Source organism: Phaseolus vulgaris, chromosome 11 (genome assembly GCF_000499845.2).
Source record: "Phaseolus vulgaris cultivar G19833 chromosome 11, P. vulgaris v2.0, whole genome shotgun sequence".
Taxonomy (NCBI): Eukaryota; Viridiplantae; Streptophyta; class Magnoliopsida; order Fabales; family Fabaceae; genus Phaseolus; species Phaseolus vulgaris.
In genome coordinates, this window is record NC_023749.2 from 48,632,862 (window position 1) to 48,643,447 (window position 10,586).

The 10,586-nt window shown below is 30.5% G+C and overlaps 1 protein-coding gene across 1 annotated transcript; it reads right to left on the bottom strand.

Moving 5' to 3' along the window:
• Positions 1-6,452: 6,452 nt before the first annotated feature.
• Positions 6,453-9,927, bottom strand: LOC137826982 (putative serine/threonine-protein kinase receptor). Its single transcript, XM_068633154.1, has 7 exons — positions 8,617-9,927; positions 8,146-8,253; positions 7,905-8,065; positions 7,616-7,826; positions 7,132-7,369; positions 6,900-7,050; positions 6,453-6,821 (listed from the first exon to the last, which is right to left on the bottom strand). Exons 1-7 carry the CDS (start codon positions 9,800-9,802, stop codon positions 6,504-6,506), a joined length of 2,373 nt encoding a protein of 790 aa, XP_068489255.1. The 5' UTR covers positions 9,803-9,927; the 3' UTR covers positions 6,453-6,503.
• Positions 9,928-10,586: the final 659 nt, after the last annotated feature.

Here is a 10,586-nt window from a genome sequence, read left to right on the forward strand (position 1 = left end):
AACTACACAAAGCAATTTGGGGTCTGCTGCTGAAGTTACCATAAACAATAATGGAAGCAGAATGGAAGGAATTGGTTTGCTAATATGGTTGAAGGAAAGCTAATAAGGATGCAGGGGATCTGGTGCTGGGTATGGTTATGAAGAAAAGAATAGAACACTTCCAAATGAATTCTGCAGATGGCCATGTAAGGGATTGGACATTTAAGTTCGCTGCTGGGTCATGGTAGTTAACAATGCCAAGACACTACATATCAGTAAACTTATATGTGGAAGGGAGAAACTGAGCTAGACTTGAGTTATCGTTATGGTCAAAGAAGCTTGGAACAAATCGGGTGCACCATGATGGTGAGTAAGGGAGGTTTTAAGTGTTAGACAAATATCTCTGTTGGGTATGGTGCTGGGTATGGCGAGTGAATGAAGTGTTACTGGAGGAACATTTGTAGTGCCTACAAATGCAGTTTTTATATGATGTTACCTTGGAAAATAGGTTCATCTTTCTGATATCTTGAGCAGATGTGGGTGATGCCTGGGTGGGTTGAAATGTACAAGCCGCCTGTTTAGCTTTTCACGTGAGTTGGTTGTGCTTTTTAGGGACCAACCTTTTTTATGCCTAATGGAGGAACTGGACTCTGGAGCATGTTTACTGCTATAAACTCAAGCTTTGTTGAAAAAATTAGGCATGCAACATCTTTATTTTTATTTTTATTCTCTTGTTGTAATTGTTGTTTAGACTTGTTGTTGCTGGTTCTGTATAAGGGTTGGGACACCCCTGAAGTGTCCCCTTTAATTTATTTAATTCTTTGCTGATAAAAAAAAAACATTATCAATGGTCGACAAAACTTTTTGTGTTATGGGACCTATATCTTTCATTTCCTTTTGCTTTTGAGTAATCTCTTCTCTTCAATGATTGAACTTTCAAAGATATGAGATATCATTTTAGCATGGACAAGTTTAACACTTTTTTTCTCACAATAGGAAAATTATGAGGTCACATTTATTAGAGGCCCATTATAATTTTAAAAGAATTAGTATACAAAAGGAACTTTAAATTAGAAATAGGCTTGAGTCTATGTTTTTTTCTACATTGGGTTTAACTTTACTAATTTTAGTTTTTATCTATCTAACATAAATTTCTCACTGTTTTGTTTTTAAAAATTAAACAATTTTGAGTTTTTGTCAACATGTATAATGCCACTCAACATTATTTCTAAGGTTAATTATGTGCGTTTAGTTATGAAAGTCACGTGGAGGGTAGGGTTTCATAGCTGTTTTTGGGAAGCTTATCAAGTCTAATATGGATTGTGCGATAGTAAATGTGTATCTTGCGTGCAATATGAAAGATAAATTGGCTTTATGGGAGGATTTCTCTGCTTTAAAAGCTACAACTCGGGATCAGGCGTGTTGTCTCATTGGTGATTTAATTGCAGTTAGAAATCCTTCTGAGAGGAGAGGTATTAGAGAATGTGGCATCCAAAAGTGTGAGATCCTTGGCTTCAACGATTTCATTGAAAGAAACTTTTTGGTGAAATTGCCTGTCGTGGGTAAGAAGTTTACGTGGTACAAGACAAATGAGTCAGCTAAAAGGAGAATCGACAGAGTTCTTGTTTCGGATGAGTGGCTACAAAAGTGGCCTATGGGCAAACAATATATCTTACTGAGGGAGGTCTCGGATCATTGTGCAATCATGGTCAAATCAGTGGTGAAGACTGGGGGCCGAAGCCTTTCAGGTCTTTAGATGTGTGGTTGAAGGAGCCTGGGTTCAAGGATATGGTGAAGGAAAAATGGAACTCTTATCCTCGTCACGGAAATAGTATGTTTGTGTTCAAAGTTAAGATGAAGTGTCTGAAAGCTAATCTTAAGAGGTGGAATAGAGATGTGTTCAGGCACCTAGAATCAAGAAAAAAAAAGGTTCTGAAGGAGATTGAGGAGCTAGATGGTCAAGATGAAGATGATGCCCTACCTGAGAGTTTGAGGATGAGGAGAGTGGCCCTCTTTAGTCATGTAGAAGAGATTAATAAAAACTTGAGTCTCTTTTCAGGTAGAAAGCTAGAAATAATTGGCTTGCGTTTGGAGATTCTAACTCCAAGTTTTATCATTTTGTAATCAGATGGAGGAGGCTTAGGAATGAGGTTAAGGTGTTGATATGGGAGGTGTGTGGTGTGAGAAGCCTGAGGTTGTTCGTAGGGAGGTGCTGAAGCTTTATGAAGCTAGATTTTCTACTTCTCAAGATTTTGAAGCATGATATTGTAGCTGTTGTTCACCTCTTTCAGGAGACGGGAGGCATCCCATAAGGGTGTAATGCGTTCGTCATTACTCTTGTTCCTAAAGTGAAGGACCCTATAAGTATAGACCAATACATGCCAATTTCTCTGGTGGGCTCGTTGTATAAAATTATCACGAAGGTTTTATCTTGTCGTATTAAGAAAGTGTTACGTAGGGTTATAGATGATTGCCAATTAGCTTTTCTATAGGACAAAGGGATGCTAGATAGCTGGGAAGTGCTGAAGCATGATATTGTAGTTGTTGTTCACCTCTTTCAGGAGACGGGGTGCATCCCAAAAGGGTGTAATGCATCCTTCATTACTCTTGTTCCAAAAGTGAAGGAGCCTATAAGTCTAGACCAATACAGGACAATTTCTCTGGAGGGCTCGTTGTATAGATCGTTGTATAAAATTATCACGAAGGTTTTATCTTTTGATATAAAAAAAGTCTTATCTGAGGTTATAGATGATTGCCAATCGACTTTTCTAAGGGACAGAAGGATGCTAGATCACTACAAGAAAATATGGAATTACATACCGCCAAAATCCGTATGTAAGACCAAAAATCCGTATGCAAAACATAGTTACATACGGATTATATACAAGCAAAAATCCATATGTAAAACTATCGTTGGTAAGTCTTACATACGGATTCTAGATCCATATGTAATTACATACGAATTAATTTGTATATAATATTCGTATATAAATACATACGGATGTATCTATATGTAACAATATTTATTTTTTAAAATTAAATTTGTAATGCACTTGAAAGTTACATAAAAAGATCTGTATGTACGAATTTTTTAATATTATTAATATTAATAATATTTTTTGTTATTTTTTTAATAAATTTAAAATAAGTTATATACGAATTTTATGAGTTGGTGGAAGGGGTTGTAAGAATGGATTTTAGCATATATGGTTGCCCACGCCCAAGAGAACTACCTCAAGACAAATACATTAAGTAAAAATTGTGTCTAACTTTGTTATCTATAACTTTTGGCTCCTTCACCAAAAAGATGAATTTCTGCTTTCTTTACAACTTAACAAATATTTTGTAAGTGATTTTTTTATCAGCAAATAAACATTTCTTTAATGATAATCTCAAGTCAATTTCTTTTTAAATTAATATATAAATAGTCATCTTAATTTCTTTCTAAATTAGTACAAAATATTCAGGTAAAAGCCGTCTTTTCTACCGTAGAAGAAGTAATTCCTATTGTAGAACCAGTATACAATTCTAAGGAAGATAAATTCTCATCATACATATACCTTTGAACATAGAATGCTGGTTTTTGAAGTAAGGACACTATTGAACTCTTGCTTGTCAATATTAATATAATGTCACTCATTGTGGGTCGATCATTTGCATAATGTTCAACACATAAGAGACCAATATGAATACACATTTGCACTTCCTCATGATCAAATACCTCATTTAATGATGGATCCACTAATTCAAAATATTTGTCATCCTTCCATAACAACCATACCTGTATGTATTTACTCAAGTTAGTTACAATAATATATAAGATCATGCCAAAAAATCAAACTTACCAAAGCTAATTTTACATACATGTCCAACTAGATTCAAAGGGTGATCATTGCCATAAAAACTTGTGTTTTTTCTTCAACTAACTATTTCAAGCAACAATACTCCAAAGCTATATACATCTGACTTTGTAGAAAATATTCCTTCCATAGCATATTCTGGAGACATATAACCACCGCAAGAAATTTCACATGAGAAAATAAATTTTATTTATACATTGATATAAGATAAATGTAACTGAGTTTAGTAAGCTCACTATGTCCCAACAACCCTATTCATATTTGATATCAAGTCTTGATGAGTAAACATTCTAGCCATTCCAAAATCTGATATTTTTGGATTCATATTTTCATCAAGAAGTATGTTACTAGCTTTCAAGTCTCTATGAATGACTTTGAGTCTTGAGTACTTGTGAAGATACAATAATCCTTGAACAATCCCTTTTATTATGCTGAAACGCTTATTCCAATCAAGTAATTTGCTTCTTGTACAATCTTCTCCATGTTCATATAGTAGTGATGTACGTTAGAATGTATAATATAAAAATGTAAAAAACGAAAGTGACTTTTCTTCATGAAAACTTGAGTAATTATAGTAAATCTATTTGAGAAATATCCTTATTCACCTACATAAGAATATAATGTTAATAATAATATTAATTATAACATTAATAAATATTAATAATATAAATATAATTTATTTTATTTTTATTATTAATAATAATTATATTAATATGTATAAATTATATTAATATGTATAAGTATAATAAAAATGATAATATGACCAAAGAACTTGTTTGGTCTAGTGGTCAATGTTTTCCCGGGTCACTGGAAAGACTTGGGTTTGAATTCTTATAACATTATTTGGGGCTTGATAAAAAATATAAATAATGATAAATAAAAATTAGAAATAAATTTTTTACATTGTATACGGATAAATCCATTTGTAATATCCGTATGTAATTACATACGGATTTTGATGGTATGTAATTCCAATTTTTCTTGTAGTGAAAAAGGATTTTATAGGGTTAGAAGATTTTTTGCACCTAAACCATAAAATAAATATACTTTATAACCATTTATAATAACATAATAATATTTTAAATTAAAAATAAATTAAATATAATTAAAATATTAATTTATTAGGACTTAAAGTGTGTATGTTATTCTTCATGGTGTTAACGTATCTGCACCCGAAATTATTGATAGTCAAAGAAAGTGAAACGAATAAAAGTTTTGTCGGCCATTGCTTTAAGAAAGATTCAATTATTTATATTTTATAGCTTTCTCATTTTTTGATTGAGGTTATGACCCAATCAAATTGGAGTCTCCATTTTTGAAGATGATTTTCTTTCCTGTTTTAACTTTTTCAATAGTGTACTCATTGTTAGATACAAAGAAAGTATTCATTGTTTATAAAAGAGAGTATTTGTTAATTATTATTGATTTTTTTTTCACTTTATAAGAAGCTTTATATATATTGATTATTATATAAATTTTTTTAATTTAATACTTATAATCTAAATAAAAAAATCAATTACTTACCAACTCCAATATATAAATAAATTCATAGATAATTCAGTATATTTTATTTTAAATTTTTTAATTATTATTTAATTCTTTTTATTATTATTTTTAATTAATATTTATATATATTATTTATGTCTACTTTTAGAATTATTATTGACAATTGCTATACTATTATAATTATTATTAACTAGCGGAAACAAAGTATCCGCATTTTCTTCTTTTGTTCAATTTCTACGATGATAAAAATTTAACATACATACATAAATTATTTTGCATTAGTCGAAATTAAAAAACAAAAAATAACATGTAAAAAAATGATGAATTGTTTCATCAACCCTTTTTTTTCCCTATGATTTGAGTTTCTTTTCTTCAAACTTTTTCTTTTCTTCAATTGGTGGTATAAATATTAGAAATTAAAAATTAGAAATAAATTACAATGAGTGAGACTCGAAACTAAGTATTTTCAATAACCAAAAAAACTTTAACCAATATTACACCAACCAAATTTTGTTGTCATGTTATGCTTATTATTATATTATAATTATTATTATTTATTATTATTATTATTATTTATGAATATTAGTTATGATTTTATAATTATTTATATTATGATAATATTTTTAATATTATGTATATAATTATTATGATTGATATTATTTATATTATTAAAAGTTCTAAAAATATTAAGATTATTTATATTCTTAATATTGTTAATAAAAATATTTATACTAATAATTAATAATAATATTGAATTTACTTTTAGATATACATTCGAGGGTAAAATTTGTGGATAATGTAAAAATTTACTTACGAATAGATATCTGTGGATAATAATCTGTCAGTAAACTGAATTAATCTACGAATTCAGACTCGTAGTCATATCTTTAAGTAATGCTGAATTTATTTATGAATTCAAATTCGTGATAAAAGTCCATCGGTAAATCTGACTTTGTTATCGATAACTTTTGGCTCTTCACCAAAAGGACGAATTTATGCTTTCTTTACAATCTAACAAATATTTCTTAAGTGATTTTTTTATCAACAAAGAAATGATTCTTAAGTGATAATCACAAGTCAATTTCTTTTTAAATTAGTATATAAATATTTATGTAAAAGTAGTCATTTTACTTTCTTTCAAAATCAGTACATAAATATTTAGGTAGAAGTAGTCATTTCTACTGTAGAAGAAGTAATTTCTACTGTAGAACCAGTACACAATTCTAAGGAAGATAAATTCTCATTATACATATACCTTTGAACATAGAATGCTGGTTTTTGAGGTAAGGACACTATTGGGCTCTTGCTTGTCAACATTAATATAATGTCACTCATTGTGGGTCGATCATTTGCATAATGCTCAACACATAAGAGACCAATATGAATACACCTTTGCACTTCCTCGTGATCAAATACCTCATTTAGTGATGGATCCACTAATTCAAAATATTTGTCATCTTTCCACAACTCCCATACCTGTATGTATTTACTCAAATTAGATATAATAATAATATCATGTTAAAAAACGAACTTATCGAACTTAATGTTACATACATGTCCAACTAGATTCAAAGGGTGATCATCGTCATAAAAACTTGTGTTTTTTCTTCCACTAACTATTTCAAGCAACAATACGCCAAAACTGTACACATCAGACTTCGTAGAAAATATTCCTTCCATAGCATATTCTGGAGACATATAACCACTGCAAGAAATTTCACATGAGAAAATAAATTTTATTTATACATTGATATATGATAAATTTAACTGAGTTTAGCATGCTCACTATGTCCCAACAACCCTGTTCGTATTTGATATCGAGTCTTGTTGAGTAAACATTCTAGCCATTCCAAAATCTGATATTTTTGGATTCATATTTTCATCAAGAAGTATGTTACTAGCTTTCAAGTCTCTATGAATGACTTTTAGTCTTGAGTACTTGTGAAGATACAATAATCCTTGAGCAATCCCTTTTATTATGCTAAAGCGCCGATTCCAATCGAGTAATTTGCTTCTTGTACAATCTTCTCCATGGACATATAGTAGTGATGTACATTAGAATGTATACTATAAAAATGTAAAAAGCAAAAGTGACTTTTCTTCATGATGCTCTGCCTAGGAAAACTTGAGTAATTATAGTAAATATAATTGAGAAATATCATTGTTCACCTACATAAGTTTTTGGATAGTTGCATGATAATGAAAACAACATTTATTTTTTTAACATCCTAAACAACAGATAATTAAATAATGATCAACACATTTCTCACCGAAAAGATAGAAATCTAAGCTTTTGTTGGACATATAGTCGTAAATTAGAATCTTCTCTTCTTCATGAATGCAACAACCAAGTAGTTGAACAAGATTCATGTGCTGAAGTTCGCATATAAGTGTTAGTTCATTTTTAAACTCAACCATTCCTTGTGTAGAACTTCTTGCAAGTCTTTTTATAGCAACTTCCTCTCCTGTTGGCAATGTTCCCTAAAGAAATGAAAACAAAAAGGTCATTAGTCCTCCGAAATAAAATTACCAACACATAAGATGAGTAATTTGAATCACCTTATAAACTGGTCCAAAGCCTCCCTGTCCTAACTTATTCTCTGATGAAAACTCATTTGTAGCTGCCACAACCAATGTATAATCCAATACTTTTAAACCGTATTTCTTATTCAAATCATTTCCTAAATCTTCGATTAGACTCATTTCTTTCCTTTTCTTCTCTGTTCAGATGACAATGATCAAATATGAAAATATAGTGATCAAATTGTTCTTTAACAATGAGTTAGAAGAATGTAAGTACCTTGAAGCACATGTTTTCGTTTCTTTATTGCCAGGCATAGAATGGATGCGCATATTATGAGTAAAGTAGTTGCTATTCCTGTACTTATCCATATCCTCCTTTTAGTACCTGCATTTGCATACAACAACTCAAAATCTTCCAAGTATGAATTATTAATTTTATGGCTTTATAATGTTTTGCAATGCCATTTTTAAGCGTTGCAGCCAATGACTTATTTCCTTTTCAATTTGGAGATCAAAGACTGCTAAAAACAGAAATTTGTTTTGGTGCAGTTCCCTAAGATCCACAGTAAAGTTGTACAAAGAAAGAAATGCTCAAGAATTATGCACTCTAGATAAAGGGTATATTTGAATTTAGGGTATTGGAATCTTTAGACTTTGCTCTACATATTTTATGGTGTGATGGGAAGCATTAGAAATGAAACTTCTTTTTGTCTATAAAGAAATGAAATGAAGTTGGCATTAGACATACCCTGATGATGAGGAATTATGTTCCCTTTGTTCTCAAGTAAGTAAATGTCTTCACCCGAAACAGTGGCTTCAACTATATAATCTTTTGATGAATTCCAATGATAGAACATACATCCACTTCCATCATTAGAGAATTCTTTGAATCCATTGCAATAACAATCGCTCCAGCAAGCAGCCTCACAATCGCTGTAACTAATATTCTCATTCTCGTCAGCTGTTACGTTTTGATAATTAGAGCGAAGAATCTTTTTGGTAAAGACATCACCAGGAATCCTGCATTTAGGTATATCCTGCCATCTTTGGCACCCTCCTTCTGTGTTGTTGTATCCATAACACAGATCAGCTCTTGCAACGTCTCCCTCGTTGTAATTGCAAGATAACTGCCCAGTATCCGATAGGAACCACCGACGTGTATGGCTTTCATTTTTAGATGTGAAGGAGAAGGTGTCTTCATCCCCATTGGACACTATGCTGTACTTCAACACGCCTTGTGCATCTTCTGGGATGTTCTCAAATCTATTGTTCCTCACTTTCCCACTTTTCCAACAAACTTTTCCTCGCCTCCTTATCATCAGTTCTTGTTCCCTCGGTTCCCATTCAAGACTAAAGGCACCTCGAGTCGCACTCCCATAGGTCAACTGCGAAAAAAGTAACCAACGATGGCCTGTTTTGTGATTAACACCTAACTTCATGGTGGGGATCAAAGTGTTGGTGGGATAATCAAAACTCTGCCACAAGAGAGTGTTTGTCCCATTGGGGTGAAGGTGTTGAAGCACAAAGTTGCCTGTGTCCAACAAAGTGGCCACAGTGTTGTTGATAGGTTGAGGTGGAGAATACAGAATAATTGGTTTTTTCACAGATGCATATTCTATTTTCAGCACGCCAGATAAATTTAAGGATAGAACTGCATCGCTGTCGTCGATAGATTGTTCTTGATTAGCGTCCCAAACTATAGCATTGTCATACTCACTCATTATTGCTAAGTAAGGAAAAGAATCAACTTGACCTCCAATCTTAATAAATGCTAAAAGATATTTGTTACTCTTAGAATACAGTGGATGCAAAGAGGAGTTGATTGTATCACCAGGGTTTAAACTGTCATCTGCTGCATCAACATGGATAGAAGAACTCCACCACAACCACAGCTGCATGAAAGCAAGCACAAGTTTCTGAAAGATAAGCCTCATAGGATGCTTCAAATATTGAAAGACTAATCTGCAAGAAGAAGGTGAGACTGTGATACTATGTCGTAAGTTGAAATAATGTGTATGTACTTTTTAAGTGCAATTTTGTTGTTGAAATGTTAGTGGACAAGTGACTTCTCTTTATTACTTTCTTTGTAAAAAATTATCTGTTAAAGCATCAGAAAGCAAACCTGATCAAACCCAAAATCTAAAGAATTGGCAAAGTGATAACAAAAAGAATCAGAAGACTTAATTGATTGTAACTGATTTTTTTGTTCTGCAATTACTACTACTACTACTAATATTATTATTATTATTATTATTAGTAGTAGTATTATTATTATTATTATCATTATTATTTAAACATTACAAAAAGAATTACTAAAAAAGAATTAATTTATAAAAATTAATTATTATATTTATTAAATTAGATATTATTAATAAAATATAATTTTAATATAAATAATTATTTTAGTCTTTAAAATTTATAAAACAATTTTTAAAGTGTTATCTAATTAATTATCAATAACTTATATTTAAAATTTGGTGATTAATTAAATATTAATTTAAAAATATTTATCGTAAAAGTTATTTTAAATATCAATTTTTATAGTTTATAAAATAATATTTTATTTAATTAATGTAATAATTAATTATTTTTTATTTTTTACAATTAATTTTTATTTAATATTTTTTTAGTAATATTTATTTATAATAATTATAATAAATAACAATTTATAAATTATGTTTATTTCAGCAATGTAAGTCTAGATAACACAGAAAAATT